The 22796-nt window shown below is 38.8% G+C and overlaps 1 protein-coding gene across 1 annotated transcript in view; it reads right to left on the bottom strand.

Moving 5' to 3' along the window:
* Slc25a12 (solute carrier family 25 member 12) overlaps window positions 1–20985 on the bottom strand; it is a 98085-nt gene extending 77100 nt beyond the window's left edge. The window contains exons 1-2 of the mRNA XM_048345249.1: window positions 20689–20985; window positions 19708–19761 (exon numbers count right to left, since the gene is read on the bottom strand). Coding sequence (XP_048201206.1) covers window positions 19708–19761; window positions 20689–20700 — 66 coding nt within the window. The 5' untranslated portion in view covers window positions 20701–20985. The remainder of the gene's footprint in view (window positions 1–19707; window positions 19762–20688) is intronic.
* Window positions 20986–22796: the final 1811 nt, after the last annotated feature.

Here is a 22796-nt window from a genome sequence, read left to right as displayed (position 1 = left end):
CAAATAGTGGAAGAATTTGAATGCTAAACTAAATAACTTTATTCTGTAAGCCAGAATCCATTATGGATAGGCAAGAGCAGAGGTAGGCATACTAATCAGGGAGATCTCCAGAACTGGATAGGGCCATCAATACAAATAAAATCTAAAAATAGAAATGAAGAGGGCTAAGGAATCAATCACTAACTAGAACATGAATGCCCCAAACTAAAGAATGGAAAGAGAATATACTCTGGGAACCACAATGCACTGACTCATTCTAAAGACACACAGAATGGGGCTGGAGGAGCAGGAAGAGGCAAAATGTGAACAAATGTAGAAACAAGATAAACTTTTTAGCTTGGCACCCATGGCTCATGCTTGTAATCCTAGCTACTCAGAAGGCTGAGATCTAAGGATCTCAGTTCAAAGCCAGTCCAGGCAGAAAACTCTGTGAGACTCTTATCTCCAATAAACTACTCAAAAAAGCCAGAAGTGGTGCTATGGCTCAAGTGGTAGAGCACTCACCTTGAGCAAAAGACACTCAGGGACAGTGCCCAGGTGCAGAGTTCAAGCCCCAAGACTGGCAAAATAAATAAACTTTTTGTTTCTTTTTTTCTGGGTAAGGTTAGTAAGAGAAATAAATGGTAATGTTTTATGCATAAATTAGTATTTTATACATGTATATACATTATATATACAATCAAATATGTGTGAAATTCTAATCCATTTCTTTTTTCATCATTAACAGATTACACTACTATGAACATCTCACTTTTTTCAAATTTGGCTCTTTTAAAAAATAATTTAAAGCAGTGGCATTGATCAAGAAGCATGAGGGGGGCTGGGGATATGGCCTAGTGGCAAGAGTGCTTGCCTCGTATACATGAGGCCCTGGGTTCAATTCCCCAGTATCACATATACAGAAAATGGCCAGAAGTGGCACTGTGGCTCAGGTGGCAGAGTGCTAGCCTTGAGCAAAAAGAAGCCAGGGACAGTGCTCAGGCCCTGAGGCCAAGGCCCAGGACTGGCCAAAAAAAAAAGAAGCATGAGGGCTGGGGATATGGCCTAGTGGCAAGAGTACTTGCCTGGTATACATGAGGCCCTAGGTTCGATTCCCCAGCACCACAAATACAGGAAATGGCCAGAAGTGGCGCTGTGGCTCAAGTGGCAGAGTGCTAGCCTTGAGCAAGAAGAAGCCAGGGACAGTGCTCAGGCCCTGAGTCCAAGCCCCAGGACTGGCCAAAAAAAATAAAAATAAAAAAAAAGAAGCATGGTACTTATAATCTGATTTATGAAATTGTAAATTCTTGTATAACTTAATAATTAAAAAAATCAATCCAGCAATAAGTTTACACACAGATGTACCTTACATCACAATGAGCTATAAAAAATTAGATTCTTTGACAAGGAACCCTGGGCCTGACTCCTAAAAAAAAAAAATTAAACAAAAGCAAAACATAAAATAAATATAAGGTGGGGATTATGGTGACTTTTTTTTCTCTTCAAAACTGTGTTGCGGGCTGGGAATATGGCCTAGTGGCAAGAGTGCTTGCCTCCTACACATGAAGCTCTTGGTTTGATTCCCCAGCACCACATATATGGAAAACGACCAGAAGGGGCGCTGTGGCTCAGGTGGCAGAATGCTAGCCTTGAGCGGGAAGAAGCCAGGGATGGTGCTCAGGCCCTGAGTCCAAGGCCCAGGACTGGCCAAAAAAAAAAACAAAACAAAACAAAACTGTGTTGCTTTCTTTCTTTAATTAGCAAATGACAAAGAGAGAAAAGAATATGAAAACATTACAGAATTTTTATTCACAAAACTTGGCCAATCAACAGTCTACTCCTTTTCCCACAGAGGTGTTTATTCTCTAGTACCTTAATTTGATCACCAGGACAACCACTTTACCCTCACAGAACACATCCACCCACAATGAAAGTGTGTTGTAACTGTAGACATCAGGATTTCACATTTTTTACTTTCAAACTATCAGGAAATAGAGCAGCCTTTGCATAGCTACCAAACCCGGAGCAGCCAACAAGGAAAACAAATGCTTTTATTGACATGAACTGAAAACAGGCTTTGCCAGTGTCTAAGGTTATAAATGAAGCCAGAGAAACACTTACCCTGAGGTATTTTGCCAGTGTTTTCCCAACTCTCCCAGTCTATTTTAACTTGATTTTAACTGAAAGATTGAGTACATAGCTCAAGGGGGAAAAGTCCTAAATCTCATCTATAAGAGTTAGTACTTGACTACTACAAGAGACAGTTAACTAATTAACTCATTAAATTAGAGACAATTACTTGGCAAAGGCAGTAAGCCTGTTTCCTAAACATACAGCAACAGAGGGAGGACTGAATTAAAACTAGAATCAACCAGTATTCAGATAAAATGCTAAATTGTCCTAAGAATTATTCTAACAGAAAAACTGGTACCTCAAAAACTGATAATGAGGGCTGTAGGTATAGCTCAGTAGTAGTGTAACTGCCTAGCATGCTTAAGGGCCAGGTTCAATCCCTACACTACAATAACAAACAAATCTTCATGGGCTGAGAGGTTCTAGCTCAGTGGTTGAGCATATGTTAAACATAAGTAAGGCTCTGAGCTCAATCCCTAGCATCAAATAAAGAGACATGATATTTTTAAACACAAAGTATTTTAATTCATTTTTACAATAAGAATGAACCTAGAATACTGCTAGCAGATGATCACAATAGCTCAATAGCTATGTACACTAAGCAAAATGAATTCCAATATATGGAAACAAGGGGCTTATCATTGATGTTGTTATTTTTAATGTACTATGTGAAATTACTTCTTTTTTCTTTTGTTTATCATCCCTATAGTTTAGCCCCTGTTGTCACTGTATTTGATTTTGATACCCTGGGTATTATATAGATGTTTATCTGAATTAGGGAAGGGAAGGGGAAGCAAAGGATAAAAGGTGAACCAATGCACAATACTCACAAGAAAATATGTTGGAAATTAACTGTATAACTGGGCGGGGGGAGGTGAGGAGAGAAGGTGGGAGATAAATGAGGGAGGAGGTAACAAGTTTGACAAGAAATGTACTTACTATATGTAACTAGCCCCTCTGTACATCACCTTGACAATAAAAATTAAATTAAAAATAAATTAATTTAAAAAAAAAGAATGAACCACTGCCAGGCACTGGTGTCTCAACCCTGAATTCTAGCTACTCAAGGCTGATATCTGAGGATAGCACTCAAAGCCAACTGGACCAGGAAAGTCTATGCCAGTTTTTATTTTCTTGGTCAGTCATAGAGCTTGAACTCATGGCTTGGGAACTGTCCCTGAGCTTTTTTACTAAAGGCTAGCACTCTACAACTTTGAGCCATAGCACCATCTCTGGTATTCTGGTGGGTAATTGGAGATAAGGATCTCATGGATGTTCTTGCCTGGGCTGGCTTTGAACCATGATCCTCAAATCTCAGCCTTCTGAATAGCTAGGATTATAGGCACTGGGTCACCAGCACCTGGCCAGAGTATTTTTAACAGACTTTTTGAAGGAAAAAAAAAAAGCCAGAGCCAAGTATACTGGTCCATGTCTCTAATCCCACAATATGGGAGGTAAAGGCAGGAGGATCAGTAATTTGAGGCATGGGCTACACAGAACTTTCGGGCTACCCTGGGCTACAAAGAAAGACCCTGTATTAAACAGACAGAAAGAGAGAGAGCACTTAGGGTAACTCATCAAAAAGTTTGGGTCCCCCACACCAATATTATGCAAAGATTTAAGTTATCAAATAATTTAGATGCTATGCAATATCATTCCCATTTTGTTCTTATTCTTTCAAAGCCCAAGTAAAATGACTTTAAGAAAATTATCAAGTATGACTTCCTTCTTCCAAATAACTTTAGAGTTAATCATTTGCCATTTCAAAGATGTCTCTTAAGCAGCTGTAAAGCTCTGCTGGGCAAGAAGTCAAGGACACATGAAAGACATTGACAAAAAGTAGCTGACAATACCTGAACAAAAATAGGTTCTATTTCCAAACCCAACTGAAAAGTTAACAGAGCTTTGACATTTCCAGAAACGATGAAATTTACATACAGTATAGTGAACTATATGTACAGTTTATATATAGCACAGTTCATGTGTGTTTGGAATTCCAAAACTGGAGAAATAAAACATAAGAGACTGGAATTCTCATACTTTTAATCACAATTATTATCTCTACAAGATGACAAGGTTTCACAAAAAGATTATGTTGTAATTACAGTGAAACCATGTGTAGCTCCAAATGAGAAAATTATGCCAACTAGAAATGCTTTGCTTATGAAGCCAACAGATCAACATAGCAAGGCTTCACCTGACTGGAATAAACTAGGTAGTAGTAACTCATTTGCAATTTACAGAAGGTAACCTTAAGTGACCTTTAGAACATATGCAACCTACACTACAGAATAACTATATCACTCTATTTTACAAAGAACTTACACAACTCTAAATTTCCAACAAGAAGAAAAGAAAATGCAATGACACGAAGAAACAATAACTTGTTTTTAAAAATATGTCTGAATCATAGAAATTGAACCTGTTTAAATTGCTTAAGTCCCAAAACAGGACCTTCAATGTTTCTGATTTATAAAAAAAATACTCTAAATGCTAAAGGAAAATTGTATTGAATTTTAAAAACTGGTTACAGTGTGTGTGTGTGTGCGCGTGTGCGTGTGTGTGCATGTGTGCGTGCACGCACACGTGTGCACAGGCATGCCCCTACTGGAGCTTGAACTCTGAGCCTTTCACTTCGGCTTTTTCTTTCACTTTGGCTTTTTCTTTCACTTGGCTTTTTCCACTCAGGACTGGCACTCTACAATTTGAGCCATGCCTCCACTTTCAATTTTTTCTATTTAATTGGAGATAAGAACTCCACAGACTTTTTTGCCTGGGCTGGCTTCAAACCACTATTTTCAGAGTTCAGCCTCCTGAGTTGCTAAGATTTTACAGAAGTGAGCCACCAACATCTGACAAATAGTTAACACATACACACACACACACACACACACACACACTCAAACTGTGACAAAAGCAAAGGTTTTCTTTTCAAGTATGCATACCAAAACTAAGGTCATATATCTAGAAACAGAACTTAACAAGCCAAAATCTGCTGAAATCTAATCTCTCATGCTATTATTCATTCACCATAAATCTGATATACTACATGCTATGTCTGAAATTGGAAATGTCTGAAAAGACAGATAAATACACACAGTTCATGTCAAGTAGCTTAGAAATAGCACTAAAGTTGGAACAATTTTTTTTTTTTGGCCAGTCCTGGGGCTTGAACTCAGGGCCTGAGCACTGTCTCTGGCTTCTTTTTGCTCAAGGCTAGCACTCTGCCACTTGAGCCACTGTGCCACTTCTGGCTGTTTTCTATATATGTGGTGCTAAGGAACCGGACCCAATGCTTCATGTATACAAGGCAAGCACTCTTACCACTAGGTCACATTCCCAGCACCTGAAATAACACTAAAACTGGAAGTCAGCAACATAGGTTATAAATCTCTGTGCCACTAATTCATTAGGAATTGGTGGGCGGGGGGGGGCAAAAACATGCAGCTCAGCTGTAGTTCTGTACTCAGGAGTCTGAGGAAGGAGACAAGCTTGAGTCTAGGAGCTTATGACCAGCCATGGCAACAAAGCAAGAAGCTGATTTCAAACAAAAACATGAGATGTGTGAGGCTTCTCTCAGTTTCTTCACTAAATTACAGTCAAAATAGTTGTTCTGTTGTGAGACAGGAAAAATAATGAGATCTTGGTTAATACTGGTAAAATGTAAGAGTCACTGTAAAATGCTTAGAAACAGAAAAGCATACATTTCCAGACTCCCTCCTTACTTGCTAAATTTTCCTGGTTTTGCCAAAACATGAAAGAGTTATCATTCTTTCTCTCTCTTAAAACCAGTTTCCTAGGGTTGGCTTTTAGTATCCCTGTGCTTACCAGGAGATCAGGTATGGCTAATCTAAGCAGCTATCTCAGCTTAGCCAAGATGGCCTGTAACAGGAGTCAAATAAACTATTCCTCCATGATCTTGTTCCAACTCTGAGATTACCTAACATTTTCAGATCCTAAAATTTGTTCAATTTCAGTAACTCAAATGACAGTGTCACAAAGTTGGGTAACTGTGGATATCACAAGAAGTATTTCTCATGTAGAAAAATCAGTTGTGTGAATAGAAGAGAACAATATGTTCCAAGCTGTACGTGCAAAGCTAATCCTTTTGCTGTGCACCATTACAGCTCGTGCTTCCTACGGAAGCCAGATTTAGTCAGGAATTCATGCCCTTTCACTACACAAGCGCTCTGCAAAGACCACAGCAGATCTGATACACCAACAACAGTACAATGTGGAATTTAGTTTAGTTTAGTATGTTGACTCTATCAGAAAGAAAGATAATCTATCATAAATATTTTAATGAAAAAAAGTCATGTTAAATACATCTGGCCACAGGGACCTCTTTTAATTTTAATAACTTTATTAAGTCATAATGTTTGAAATAGCCATTTTAATTAGTAATGTAAAAATGCTCCACTAATTACATGTAAATAAGAGAAAAGCAATTATATGTATATTTTTTAATCTTTTATATATCTTTCTTAATGTGCTAATCCTGAGGCTTGAGCTAAGGGCCTGGACACTGTCCCTGAGCTTTTGTGCTCAAGGCTGGTACTCATTTCTTGAGCCACAGAACCACTTCCAGCTTTTTGGTAGTTAATTGGAGATAAGAGTCTCATGAACTTTTCCATATCCTCAGATCTCAGTCTCCTGAGTAGTAGTATTATAAGCATAAGCCAACATCACTTGGCTTTATAAATCTATTTTTAAATAGCACTTTTAGTTGTATATTTCACTTCCACCAGAAACAATATCTTCTGTTTAGTTTTCCAAAGAAAAATTTCAAAACACTGCCTTTCTTAAAAGGCTTCCTATAAAATGCTATGTGTTTAACTTTTCTTTTCACTGTAAGTATTTTTAATAGAAAAAAATGTTTTTAAATTAAAATAAAATAAAAACATGCATGCATTTCCACTGTTAGCTACTGGACTAAAACATTACTCACAGAGTGGGAAGGAACAGAGCCTTACTAAGAATTGAAATCACTTCAGTTACCATAATGAACTAAGGCTACCAAATAATTTTCCTCTCAAAGTGATCATAAGCATTAGAAATAAAATAATGACCCCAAAGAACCCAATAACTGGAACTAGAATGCTTCACAGGGGAGATTAAGTTGAATAATTAATTTGCATTGTTCTTTAAATAAATACTTCAATCTCTTGTTCTAAGTAACCATGGGAACATAAAAGGAGCATATATATTTATAAGCCCGGGCAAATTGAGTCTCTTTGCAATCAAGGAGCTGCTCCTAGGGGAACAGAATGCCATAATGTTGGTAAGCCTTGATTAAATATCAACATTTTTGTCATTTAAAAAAAGGACCTTTATCCTGATAGGGGGCAGAAAGTATTAAACGATGTAAGATCAACCAAATGCAAATGTTTTTACCTAGTCTGGATCCTGTTTTTAATAAAGTTTGTTGGTAGGTTGTCTGGTTAGTACTGGGGTTTGAACTTAGGACTTTATACTTGCTGGTAGGGACTCTACCACTAGAATCATACCTTCAGAACTTTTTTGCACTTATTAGTTTTGAGATAGGGTCCTACTTCCTGCCTAGATACACTCCTAGAACACAATCCTTCTAGTTTTGTTTCTTTCCATGGCTGAGATGATAGGCACATGCCACTATGCTGTTTCTTCCATTCTAAGAATCTCACAGACTTTTCACCTTGGGCTGGACTGGAACAGGTCAATCTCTCATGTAGCCAGGATGGCAGGTGCGAATCAGTGTGGCGAACTACTGGTTGATAGCCTTGTGTACTCCTAGGCTGGCTAAAACTACAATCCTCTCAATCTACCAGTCTGTACCCAAGAGTTTTGTTTTTAACTTGTCCAGTACAGTACATATTGATTGGTCAACTCCTCCATCATTCTCCCTACTAGTAAGACAAATTTTAAAGACTACAGAAAATAACAGGAGGGCTGGGATGTAGCTCAGTGACAAAGCGCTTGCCTAGCAAGTGCAACGTCCTGGGTTCAATCCCCAGTACCAAAAAAAAAAAAAAAAAAAAAGACAAAAAATACAGAAAATAACAGGATAATTCTGTATGTAATAACATACGTGTATTTCCAAACAGTGTAGTGGCAAGCTACATCAAAATGCATTTACCTAACATCCATTTACTGTACAACTGTGAGCAAGTCACTTAACCTTCCTGAAGCTGTGCCCTGAGAATACTAGAGTTAATGGGGGAAGGCATAGAGCAAGTACTTAGCATACATGAGGACCCAGATTCATTCTCTAGCACCAAAAACAAAATAAATAAGCAAATATAAATAGATAAATAAAATGATGGATTAGGAATCTAACTCACTAGTAACATGCTTGTCCGGTATGTGGGAGACCTTAAGTTTATCACAAGAACTACAAAAATAATAGAAAATAAGTAGCCAAATGTTTATGGCTCATATTGTAATCCTAGCTACATGAGAGGATGAGAATGGGAGGATGGTGATTCAAAGCCAACCAAGATATAAATGTGAGACTCTATTTCAACCAATAGCTAGGTATAGTGGCATCTAGCTGTCATCTTAGCTACATGGTAGGCTTATAGCAGGAGGACCATGGTTCCCTGTCACACTAAGCAGAAAAGTCCCAAGGCTCCATCTCAGAAAAGGAAGCTGGGGCTGGGAATGTGGCTTAGTGGTAGAGTGCTCGCTTGCCTAGAATGCATGAAGCCCTTGGCTCAATTTCTCAGCACCACATAAACAGAAAAAGCTGGACGTGGCACTGTGGCTCAAATGATAGAGTGCTAGCCTTGAGCAAAAGTAGCTCAGGGACAGTGCCCAGGCCCTGAGTTCGATCCCCAAGATTGGGGTGGAGGAGGAGGGGAGAAGAGGAGAAGCAGGAGGAGAAGGAGCAGAAGCAGAAGCAGCAGCAGCAGCTGGGAATGGTGGTCAGTGCTAGTCATATTAGTACAGGAGATGGCTAAGTAACACAGCATCTGCCTAGTAAGTGCAAGGTCCTGAGTTCAAACCCAAGTACTACTAATTAATAATGATATTAAAAAAACGAAATAGGAATACTAATGGTACCTATATTATAAAGTTGTCATATGACAGTGCCTGATACATAAGTAACAGTAACCTACTAAGCATGGGCTATTATTATTTGTATTTTTAAAACTATAACCTATGGGGCTGTGAATGTGGCTCAGTGGTAGAGTGCTTGCCTAGTATGCATGAAGCCCTGGGTTCCATTCCTCAGTTCCAACATAAATAGGAAAGGCCGGAAGTGACACTGTGGCTCAAATGGTAGAGTGCTAGCCAAAAGAAGCTCAGGAACAATGCCTAGGCCCCAAATTCAAGCCTCAAGACTGGCAAAAGAAAAAAAAACTATAACCTATAAGGGTGAGGGAGTGTTGTGCATATGGTAGCATATTTGCCTAGCAAGTGCAAGGACTTAATTAAGTTCAAACCCCAGTACCATCAAAATAAGTAACAGAACAAATTCATGAATGTCATTTTAAACACCCCCCCACACACACACACCCCTTACATTTTATAAGTAAATGTATAGGAAAAAAATTTAAAGTAACACAGCTAAGAAATATGTGACTATATTTTCAGTGGTGGGAAATCCTAGGATTAGGGGAAGGTAGAGCTCAGAAAAGACTTTAAATCTTAAGCCTTCTACAGAACTTTTCTTTTTCTTCTTTGCAGATAAAACCAAGGTTGAACTCAGGGTCTCATGCTTACTAGATCGGTGGTATACTATCTAAGTCATGCTCCAGCTCAGAACTTCCTATATTTTTAAGTATCTTCATAGCAGGTGCTGGTAGCTCATGCCTATAATCCTAGCTAATAAGAGGCTGAGATCTGAGGATCACAGTTTGAAGCCAGATCAGGCAGACAAATCCATAGGACTCTTACCTTCAATTAACTCACCAAAAAGCCAAAAAGTAGAGGTACAGCTAGTAGCTGTTTTGCCTTGAGCAAAAGCATGAGCAAGAACATGAGTTCAAGCCCCAATACTGGCACAAAAAAGAAAAAAATAAAAAGAAAGAGAAATAAAAGAAGAAAGCATATTCATTAGCTGAGCACATTGGTGTGAACCTATCATCTATGCTATTTGGAAGGCTGAAGCAGGATCATCTGAGCCCAAGGAGTTCAAAATCAGCCTGGGAAACAAATGAAAAAATGTGTATTCATGTACAAATGTGTAATTTAAGTGGCTAGGCTATGAGTCCTTTAAGAACTGAGCTGTCAGTTCTTATGCCTCTAGTTCCTAGAACTATACCTGCTTACTAGTAGGACAATCAATAGCAATCTGTGTTGAACAGAGCTGCTCAAAGTAATTAGCAATGGGACATGAAGCAGAAGGGAACAGATAGGAATTAAGTTGAAAAGAACACTACTTAAAAGAAGGTAGGGCTACAGTTCTGTTATTCATAGTTCTTTCACTTAGGTATGTGTGTGTGTGTGTGTGTGTGTGTATATGTATATGGGTATATGTGTGTGTGTATGCATACATATGGGCGGGGGGGTGTCCTGGGGCTTAAAATCAGGGTCTGTCTGTTATCCCTGAGCTTTTTAGTTTAAAGCTAGCACTCTACCACTTGAGCCACAGCTTTACTTCCAGATTTTTGAAGGTTAATTGGAGATAAGAGTCTTATAAACTTTCCTGCCTGGGTTGGCTTTGAACCATAATTCTCAGATCTCAGACTCCTAAGTAGCTAGGATTACAGGCGTGAGCCACTAGCACACTGGTGATGTCAGTTAAGGTCCCTATCCAGTAATAGCTAGAACCCATACATTCTGACCCAAGCAAATTTAACTGAGTTTCTGTCACTTAAGGCTGAAATTGTTTTCACTAACATATCATCAAAATATGTGTTTCTTCAAGTTCTAGAAGTCTGATACTAGCCATAGCAAGAATTTCAGGTGAAAAATGCTTTTAGAAATTTCCATGGTCTCAAAAGAGAGCTGGACAGAACAGGGAGATTTTTTTTTTTCATTTAGGAATACTTAACCAGCCACTTAACCAATATCTTAAACAAAGGTAAAGAATATAATTCCCCAATTTTACTTTCTGAAGAACTGATGAAACCCTTAATCAGAATGGCTAATAAAGCTCGACAAGCACTGGTAGTTGGTGCCTGTAATCTCAGCTAGTAAGAAACCTGAAATCTGGAGAATCATAGCTCAAGGCCAGCCTTAGCAGAAGTCTTTAAGACACCATCTACAAAATAGCAAAAATGATGAACTGGCAGTATGGCTCAAGTCATGGAATACCATCTAAGCAAGCTCAAGGCGCTAGATTCAACCACTGATACGAGTTTTAAAAAATGACTTCCAGGTGTCAGTGGCTAAGGACTGTAATCCTAGCTATTCAGGAGACTGAGATCTGAGGATCATGGTTCAAAGCCAGCCCTGGGAGAAAAGTCCCTGAGACTCTTATTTCCAATTAACCACCAGAAAAACAGAAATGGTACTGTGGCTCAAAGTGGTAGAGCACTATCCTTGAGCAAAAATCGCTCTCAAGGACAGCACCCGGGCCAGAGTTCAAGCCCCATGACAACAAAAATCCTCTATATCACCCATACTGGGTTTATTCAATCCAATTTGTGCCAAGAAACCCTCTTTTCGCTTCAGGTTTGGAATTAATAAGTTCTTAAAGTTCTTTATTTGTTCAAAGTTTAATATGTATACATTGAGAGTGCTTTTATTTTCCTCTATACACACGTGTATAAATATATTCAAATTTTTAACAATAAAAATCATATACTATGCATTTTAAATTTTTCTTTTTGTAACTGTACTTTGGAAATCCTACTAAAGCAGGTAGTGTAGGCTTAATTTTTTCTTTTTAGTATCTGTGTAATTCTCAAGGGTATAGTTATTTCATGGTTGTTTTTACTACTCCCGCTTGATAGCATTTGGCTGTCCTATTTTGAGAAAACAATAAGAGCTTCAATTAGCAAACACATATGTGCATGATTGTATATATATATATATATATATATATATTACATACACTGTTTTTGTTTTGTTTTTTGTTTTTGCTGGACCTGGGGGCTTGATCTCTATGTCTAGGCACTGTCACTGAGCTTTTTTGCTCAAAGCTGTACTCTACTACTTGAGCCACAGTTCCACTTCTAGCTTATTTTGGTAGTTAACTGGAGGTAAGAGTTTCTCCAGCTTCCCTGCCCTGGCTGGCTTTGACCCTCAATCCTCAGATCTTAGCCTCCTGAGTAACTAAGATTAAAGGCACAAGCCACCAGACCCTGGCCATAAATAAATACATATATTCTTGTGAGCATTTTTTATTGCTGTATGATAAGTATCCTAAACACAGAATTTTGTTCAAACAGCTATTCATTTATTTAGTCCTAGGAATTGAACCCATGGCTTTGTGTAGTTATTCAAGTGTGTACCACTAGGAAACATTACCAACTCATTTACTTTTTATTTTAAACCATTGCCAGATTGTTTTTCTAAAGCCCTTGTTTCCACATGTTGTATGAGATCAAACATTCATTCTGCACTTAACCTCTGTAGATGTTATCACCCTTTAATATTTAATATTTTTATTGTAACACTAATTGTAGTACATATTCCACACTTTTGAGAACACAGTTTTAATGTATATACCAACAAGAGTCCTCTAATAAAAGCCTTGCTTAGCTCCTTTCTCAGCCTTATCCTACTGCCAAGAATAAATAACACATAGCATATGAATAATTAGTGACTAAAAGGACATTTCTTTCCACTAAAAATTAACATGTCATCATAAAAGCCCTATCATTTTCTTACACTCATTCTCTAACCTAAAGTAAACCAGAAAGTGCAGGGGATGTGGCTGAGATTGCCAAGAAGGAAGGAAGGGGTGGTAGAAGGGAAAAAGACAGGGAGAGAAGGAAGAAAAGAAAGTCTAGCTCTAATAGTACAGCACTTGCCCAGCAACTGCTTGGCCCTGAGTTCAAGCTTCAGTATCACAAAAAAAAAAAAAAATCCACAAAAGTGCACTTTCATAATCGTATATGATATACGATCTTCAGTGTTACATTGGTGCTAATAAAGAACAGGATTAGAATAATATCTGAGTTCTATATCTCAGTAAAATTTTAATGTGGCATATGTACTGTATGTGGCATATGTACTAATGTGGCATATGAGCTGTAGAGTCTCAACATGCATTAGTTTTACCATGTAAGGCACCAGCAAATGAACAACAGAGAGTTTACCAACTAAAAACATTAAGAGATCTTTAGAAAAAAAGCCGTAAGAATTTGTTATAAACCCACTATGCCACAGATAAGATTAAGCATTCATTTTGAAATTTGTCAGGCTTATAACAACCTATTACAAGCCAGTTGTTCACACTTCACCTGCTTTTTTCATTGCTTCTATTGTATCCTTCTGATACTATATACTTTGGATGAAGCAAAATTGGGTCAATGATAGTGTGTAGGTGAGAGGTAAAAGAAGAGATAAATCAAGAAATTATAGTTATAAGGTAGTAAAATCTTATCTTGACAACTAGTTGTAAAATTACAGCACAGTTGAACACATTGAGAATTAATCTGCCAGGAGCTCTGGTAGCTCACACCTGTTATCCTAACTACTCAGGAGGCTGAGATCTGAGTTTGAAGCCAGCCCAGCCAAGAAGCTCCATGAGACTCTTATCTCCAATTAACCACACACACACAAAAGCTAGAAATGGAGCTGTAGCTCAATTGGCAAACTGGCCGAGTGTTAGTGAGGATATCACAAAACTCAAGAGTTCAAATTCATTTGTTCCCAGGCACTAATGGCTCAAATCTGTTAATCATACTCGGGAGGCTAAGATCTAAGGACCTCAGTTCAAAGTCAGCCCAAGTAGGAAAGTCCATGAACAAAAGAAGTGCAAGGACAGTGCCCAGGTCCTAAGTTCAAGCCTCAGGACTGGCAAAAAAAAAAAAAAATTATTTCTTGTGTTCTAATTTCATCAACTTAGGAGGGGGTGAGGTGGGAAAATGTAGAATACTAATAAACCTATTTCTTATATTCTTTTCTTTTTTCCTTACATTTTTATTAGCCTCAATTGTCATATAAGGAAATTTCATTTTGGCATGTCCATATACATATACAGCATAACAGTATACCTAGATCAAACTTACCCCTTTTTTCACTCTCACTTCTCCCCTCTACCCACTTCCCAAACCAATCTCAACAAGTTTCACTGTTCCATTTTCATGCCCATATATAAAGCATTTGACCAAAGCTGGGAATGTGGCTTAGTGGTAGAGTGCTTGCCTAGCATGCATGAAGTCCTGGGTTCAATTTTTCAGCGCCACATAAACAGAAAAAGCCAGAAGTGGTACTGTGGTTCAAGTAGTAGAGCTCTAGCCTTGAGCAAAAGAAGCTCCGGCCCTGAGTTCAAGCACCAGGACTGGTAGCAAAAAAAAAGTATTTGACCATATTCACTTGACACTCTATTCACCCTGCCTCCTCCCACAAGTGTCCAAGCCCAAGATAGGATCTGCTTTACATTCTTGTTATTCGTTCATTTTTTAAAGTAATGTTAATTGTTCAGAGTCTTAAAAACTAAGAGAAAGGGCTGGGGATATAGCCTAGTGGCAAGAGTGCCTGCCTCGGATACACGAGGCCCTAGGTTCGATTCCCCAGCACCACATATACAGAAAACGGCCAGAAGCGGCGCTGTGGCTCAAGTGGCAGAGTGCTAGCCTTGAGCTGGAAGAAGCCAGGGACAGTGCTCAGGCCCTGAGTCCAAGGCCCAGGACTGGCCAAAAAAAAAAAAAAAAAAAAAACTAAGAGAAAATGTAGTTCATCAAATTTTGAGCATCAATAAAGAACTTAAAAATTTCTCTATATTCAAAATAATGTTTCACCTTTTTTTTTTTTTTTTTTTTTTTTTTTTTTTTTTTTTTTTTTTGGTGCTGCTCTTGGGGCTTTAACTCAGAGCTTGGGCACAGTCCTTGAGTTTTGTTCAAAGCTAGTGCTCTACCACTTAAGCCTTGGCTTCACTTCTGGCCTTTTTGGTGGTTAGTTGGAAAAAAGAGTCTCAAGGACTTTTCTGCCTGGACTGGCTTCAAGCTGTGACCCTCAGATCTCAGCCTCCTATATAAGTACGATTACAGGTGTGAGCCACTGGGCAGCTTAGAATATTCCACTCTTCAAAGCCTTTATTAGGAACTAACATATAATTTCATTAAACATGGGCATAATTGTACTCTGTACTTTCAAAAAGGAATAACTCAGGGCTGGGAATATGATTTAGCAGTAGAGTGCTTGCCTTGCATGCATGAAGCCCTAGGTTCAATTCCTTAGCACTACATAAACAGAAAAAGCTGGAAGTGGCACTGTGGCTCAAGTGGTAGAGTGCTAGCCTTGAGCAAAAAGAAGCCAGGGACAGTGCTCAGGCCCTGAGTCCAAGCCTCACAACTGGCAGAAGAAAAAAAAAGGAATAACTCATTGCTTTAACTGTAGAGCTATATGTGTGTGCACACACTAGCACATGCATATGTTAGTACCAGGACTTAAACACAGGGCCTCCTGATCTCACTTAACTTCTTGCTCATGGCTAGTGCTCTACCACTGAGCCACACCCCTAGTCCTAACTCAGTGTTATAGCTAACCCACAACTCTTTTGGTTTAATTAGGTTCTTGGGATAGAATCACAACTATGTAGTGCATGCAGGCTACCTTGAACTTTAAACCCTCCTGCCTCAGCCTCCTGAGTTCTGGGAATTACATGTGTGCATCACCAAATCCCACTGACTTTTGAGTCATACTACTTATGAAGACAAACAATGCCATAGATCAGAGAAGAACTTTTAATTATATTCTTATTTCTGTTTTTTAGAAACAAGGTCTTTTATATAGTCCAGATTGACCTCCAACTCGCTCTGTGGCTATAGCCTCAAACTCCAAAGCTTTCTGCCTCATCCTCCTAAATACCAAGATTATAAGTGTGTACCACCAAGCCCAGCTTTAAATTGTACTCTAAAATTTAAAATTAGCCAGACACGTTGGTATATATTTAGAAACCCAGCCTGGGTTGTATAATAAGACCATCTCAAAATTAATTCATTAAATTAAATTTAAATTGAATCCTTTTCCATAGTAAAGAAGCTCAAATGATCCTGAACTCAAATGACCCCAAAATTCTATCAAAACCAAATTATATAAAAAATAGAATACTCTATAATGTAACCTTGACTTACCCTTTTTGTTAACTCCTATTTTAAACCCCTATAGAACTATTCTCCTTAATTTTACTCATTTTTTGAACACTTCAATTATGACTATCATCTATAAATTAGTCCCTAATCCTCTGTCCTATTTATTTTGCTTAATTTTCCTAAACATAAAAATTCATCTACCACCTATAAAAATCTGTAACTTTCCAACCTGATGTTAATTTAGTGGGTCACATTTGTTTAGCAATCAAACAATCTAACCCCCCCCCAAAAAAAATCCTAAAATAGATGCCTCATCTATTAACATCTGTCCTAAAAATGCTCTTCTATTATATCCATATTCAACAGTGAATTCAATAGATTCTTCCCTTATAAAGTCCCTAGTATTGTCCTTCCTTTCCATTCTTCCAGCCATCAGCCACTCCAGGTCATTATTTCCCACCTGTATTATTTCAACAGCCTAGTAGCTGACAGCTTCACTTACTTCCAGTCTCTCCAGACTTTACCCAACATACACAAAAAGCTGCCAAAATTCACCACCTCAATATGAGCACTTGGAAACCCACAGAGCCTCCCAACTGTTTCAAATCCAAAGTCCTTGGCCAATGTTCTGGGTAGTTACAGCAAAAAAAGGCACTTTTTCATCACATAAGTAGCTATATTATTTTCTTTCTTTAAATTCTTAACACAGCACAGCTGCCATTAGCCCCTGACATAATTTTGTCTTTCAAAAATCACCTTGTTTTGAAATCCTACTATACAAGGTTTTAAAATATGAGTTCCAGGGTTTAACCTGACTGACTCTGGTCTCTAATCATTTTTGAACTAAGTGACAGTAACCAAGTCATTTGATTACATCTACCTAATAGAGATATCAAAATGATCTCTTAAAGATTGTTATGAAAAGTAACATTCTTAGAGCATTGGGCTAATTAATATACAACTCCAAACAATTAGTAAATGTTGGCTACTGTTAATACCTGGCCACTCTCTTCCAACCAAAATTGCTCTACCATAGACTATGCATTTACTCTACTACTCTTGATTCCTTCCTCACTGATCTTTAAAGATGGCCTGGTCCTCAGCAAATAACCAGTTCAATCACGTCCATCATCAAGTCTTGGCTTAATTCGTTGCTCTAATTAGTCAATTTGGTGTTTGTTACTAAACTAAATACAAGTGTATGATATACCAAAAAAAAAAACAGTTCTTATTAGATACTTGAGTAAAATACAGAAATGCATAATTAGCAGATGTGTCTATTATATCTAAATACACCCATAATAAAGTCCAATTCAAATTTATATATATCCTAAAACTTTTTGTAAAAGTATCCAACAACTTTAAGTATCCTTGGAAGTAGTCAAGCCAGGAATAAAAATGTAATATGTTACTTGGTAATTGTAGTCCAATTGCTCCAACTACCTATAATGTATCTAAGAAGCTTTTGCTTTCCTGAAGTATCTAAGTTGTATTTCTCTCTTCCTTTCTTATATTCTCTCTATTAATAAAGTCTGAGTCAATATAGAATGTTCGATATGAAAACAAAATAATATTATCATAAAAATAACTTGTTAGGGGCTTGGGGTATAGTTGAGTAGTAGAATACTTGCCTAAGAATGAGGCTCTGTATTCAATCAACAGCACCACAATCATACTAATAATGTGCAAAAATAGAGTAATATGCAAAACATTAAATGAAAAGCTAAGATTTGAAAGCTGTCAAATAGTCTTAGTCTCTTTCCTTACACCACCAAGACACACTACCACCACCATTACCCATCCATCCATCTTAAAAACCCACCTCCAAAACAAAACAAACAAAAAACACCACAAAACAAAGTAACAAATCCATGCAGAATCAGATTTTTTCCATTGAATTTTTTATTTTTTTGTTTTGTTTTGCCAGTCGTGGGGCCTGGACTCGGGGTCTGAGCACTGTCCCTGGCTTCTTTTTGCTCAAGGCTAGCACTCTGCCACTTGAGCCACAGCACCACTTCTGGCTTTTTCTCTGTATGTGGTGCTGAGGAATTGAACCTAGGGCTTCATACATGCAAGGCAAGCACTCTACTACTAAGCCATATTCCCAGCCCCTTTCCATAGAATTTTTAAAGCTGGATTTTCATTCTCTTATGTCTTATTGAGTCACACATGAGAAGATGAAACTCAGAAGTTCTAAACTTAAGGGTACAATAGCCAGATAAATGCAGGCCTGGAAACTGAACAAATGTTCCTGACTCTTGGACCTATGCTTATTATACTATATCAAGTAGCATCAATTGACTTTTTTCCATATCCACTTAATCTAGAAAATAAAATTAACTACATCATATGAATGCCTACAACTGAGATAATCTTACAACAGAGTTAACACTGATATATTTTGGGATGTTCAGTTATACCTGGGAAGAACAAAGGTTTCAAGCCACAAATTGAACAGTTCTATTATAATTACTTTTGTTCCTGAAAAGATACTTGCTTTAATTAATTTTATAAGCCCAGTACTTGCAAGGCTAAGGTAGGTAAATGAACTACACATGGGTATGGTCTAGCATTCTCCCTAACAATAACTTAAAATTATATTTCAGATAAGAATGGAATCAATTCAAGGCTCATCAGTATATGTTAGAATCTTTTCCTAATATAGAACCATAGAGTTTTGGAATTAGAAGTGACCTTGGAGGTCACCTTTCATTTTACGGAGGAAAATAATACCCAGCAGGAATCTGCCCAAGGTTAAAATGTCCAAGCAAGAACTCAAACCCAGAATAAGTTTTCAAAAGGACATTTCTGGGAAACACCACAATATTTAGTGAAATACCTTAGAAGTCTAAGAAAGTGAAGCAAAAAAACAAAAGCAAACCTCTTTTCTTCTTAAGTCTACAACCTAGTCACTGATCCAAAAATCTTAGTATATGTTAAGGTAGATTCTAGGCAAGGGTTTTAGAGAATAACATTTTGTATCAAAACCTCCAAAAAGCCCTATAGTTATACTATGAATAAGTAGAGAAAGGGAAAGACACACACAAGTTAAGAATAGCTTTAATATTATCTCCATAAAAAATTATATGAACCATTATTCTTAAATTGAAAAACTGTATAAACATACTATTCTCAAGGAAGAATTTTAGTCACCATATCTACCATTTGTACAAGTAGCCTATGAATTTTGAAACTTTATCTTGGTCTTACCTTAAGCGAAACTATGAATTGTTTAAAGTCTATTTTTACATAAAGCTAAAGAGAAAATAATTTGAGGAAACCTTTTATCAATCCTAAATATAAAGATAATCTTTCAATCACACATCAGTAAGAGAATTACAAACTATATTGTCTAACCATCTTTGCAAGCATACATGAAATTAAAACATTGCTCAAAGGTAAGGTTTGAAAAGGATTAGAGCACATCTTTTATGTTTTCTCAGTGAAAAATATATTAATTTACCTGTAGGAATATGTTTCTCAACTCATGGGGATCACCTCGTTTGGTTGTGTGTACCTGTAGGGGGAAAAAGCCAGTTAATGCTTCACTAGAGACCACACAATCTCTTTAGATTACAGCTCACATCTACTAGCAATCAATGGTCTCATCTTTTATGGTGGCATTAGGTTTTAAGCAACCTCAAAACCCTAATTGCTGATAACTACTGTCAAATTGGAGATCTTAAGACAAGAAGGTGGGACAACAGTGTGGCTGGCTAAGATAGGGGAAATGAAAGTGCTACCTCTAAACTGGAAAGAAAAGGAAATGAGTGTCGGTCTTCTACTTTATTTCAATTGCTAGAACAACACAAGTAGCAACCATCAAGCTTCAAATCCAGAGACCCACAAGAGTAGGGCAACAGGAGTGTTAAAATGCACAAATTAATAGCGTGGCCTAGCAGCCTTTCTTCCCAATGGAAAGCAATAATTACATATAATTATCTCGGCAGTCCTCATTCCCCATCCAAACCTAAAAGAGTAGAGCGTCCACAATACAGATACTTCCAACACCCGGCGACACGCGATGCGAAGGACAACCACTGCCCTGACGGTACTGAGGCTCCAAATTACTCCATACCCCACCCCCTCCCCCACCGCAGACACGGATGCCCTGGGTAGCACCGGCCACACCGGCCACTTCCATCCCCTTTTCGATGCCCTGCGACTCCGTGCTCACAAGCTCACGTAGCAAAAGGCAAGACACTACTCGTCCTTCAATGCCCAATGGTCCTCACTGCCCTCTTCCTTCCCCTCCCCCAACCGGGCATCCTCTTCCCTCCGGTCTAAGCCCCGCGCCGCCCTCCCACCCGCCACCTGGAGCCCCCGGACGCGCTAGATAAGGACTAGGCACAAAAAGGAATGGCAAGAGGGCGAGGGGGGCTGCAGGCAGGGCCCCTGGAATGTCTCTTATGCAATAAAGGCAGCAGCAGAGAGTTGGAGTCACCTTGACCGCCATGCTGTGCTCGGAAGCCGGGGACGAGCAAGTGAGCGAGCAGGGCCCAGCTGTCACGGCGCGCGCGCGCCTCCTCGCCCGCCGCGCCCGCCCTCCCGCTCGCCGGTGCCGCGCGCGTCCCTATGCAAATGAGCTCGGGGCGCGGCCGGCCCGGAGAAGGCCCCGCGGCCGGGCTAGAAAGCGAGCTGGTCTCCGGGCGGGCCGCCGACCTGCCGACCTTTGAGGAGGAATAGGGGGGCCGCGCCTCCTGCCCGGAAGACTGGAGTGCGAGCCCGGGGATTCCGATGCGCCCGGGATCGTCGCTGCCGAGTCCCGGACGCACCAGCCTCGAGTTGCCCAAGGCCTCTTCGTGGGTGTGGCTTTGGGCACAGGCTTCAGCCAAAGGCGGTCTCTCCCCCCCCCCCCCCGCGCCTCCCCCTGCCCCAAGACTTTTAAAGAAACACTTGGGGCCCACATTGAGCAAGAATTAGAAGCACTGAGGAGCACGTTCCATTAATAACCACGAGTTAATGACAAATACTGACGAATTAGGAGCCGCTCACTTGGGTGGAAATTTTTTTAAACGAGTTAGGTAACTATAAGAGGAAACATGCTTCTAAATTGCCATGGACGGGTAACTTAGTATGTGTTGGTTTCATATACCATCGTAAAGGATTAGTACTAGACTCACTCCACTTTCCTAATCACCCCAATACTTTGTGCAGGTGAGGTGGTATACCAATGCATATAGAAAAATCTCCACTGATCTTCGGGGCCGGCACTGAATCCTGGCCATTATTTCAACATGAACAGACAATCATTCTCTGTTGGATTCCCAGTCCCTCCTAAGAAATGGTAGTTCTATCTTGAACCAAAATAATATCCCTAAAACTGAGTCTTGCCATTATAAACACATCAGGCTGCATACTGATGCGCTCAAAACAGTTATTGGGCACCCACTCTATGCAAGACACAGCCTTGCTTGTAAGGAATACAAAGACAAGGGACTGGGAGTGTGGCTTACTAGTAGAGTGCTGTTTGCCTAGCATGTATGAAGCCCTGAGTTCAATTCCTCAGTGCCACAGAAAAAGGCCGGAAGTAACGCTAGGGCTCAAGTGGCAGAGTGCTAGCTTTAAGCAAAAGAAGGTCAGACACAGTGCTCAGACCCTGAGTTCATGCCCCAGGACTGGCAAAAAAAAAAAAAGGTAAGATTTAGTCCCTACCCTCTAGGCACTCTCGATCATAAATGCTTCTCCAAAACCTCAATCACATGTGAGAAATTTTTATACTTTTAAACAAGGTATGCTACTACTTATTTATTTATTTACACTTTTATTATCATCAGTTGATTGTACATAGGGATTTCATTTGACTTATCCATACAGGAATACAGTGTATCCTGGTCAGACTCATACTTTCAATCACACTCTTTCTTATTCCTCTTTCCTCCTTCCCAAACCAATCTCCACAATCTTCATTGTTCCATTTTCACACATGTCCATGAAGTATTTTGTCCATAGTCACTCTGCTAAAATATATGCTTCTTTTAAAAGAGATTTTTTAAATCTAGAAACTCTAAGCTTTACCTTAATTTCACTTAGTTTGTATTTTTAGTAACTAAGTAACAGAAATAAAGAGGAGTAGCAAATGGGAATTATTGATAAGCTATTACCTACATTGCTAGTACTCCCAAAATGAGTTTTTCTGCTACAGTTACTTTGTCTTCCACTATTACAGTTTTTCCTCCATCTGTTCAGTATGTTTTATTTTTCTTATTGCTTCTTTTTGCTCAGTGTGTTTTAGAACAATGTAACATTTTCCTTCTAGCATCTCCTATCCATCATTCTCTACTGTTTCATATTTTCTGCAGTAGAAATATAAGGTTTATTTTATGTTACTTTATAAGAAAAGATGTCTATTTGGCAGCCCAAAGTCCCTCCATTTGAATCAAAATATTGAGGGAAAAAGAGTCACAGTTTCTTGCCCAGGCTGGCTTTGAACCCCAGTCTTCAGATCTCAACCTCCCAAATAGCTAGGATTACAGGAGTGAGCCACCAGTGCTTGGCTCAAAATAAAATTTTAAAAACTAAAACCTAGAAGTATAAAATTCCTAGAAAACT

The sequence above is a fragment of the Perognathus longimembris genome, chromosome 4 (genome assembly GCF_023159225.1).
Source record: "Perognathus longimembris pacificus isolate PPM17 chromosome 4, ASM2315922v1, whole genome shotgun sequence".
NCBI lineage: Eukaryota > Metazoa > Chordata > Mammalia > Rodentia > Heteromyidae > Perognathus > Perognathus longimembris.
The sequence above is the reverse complement of the archived record's forward strand: the minus strand, read 5'-3'. Positions and strand labels throughout refer to the sequence as shown.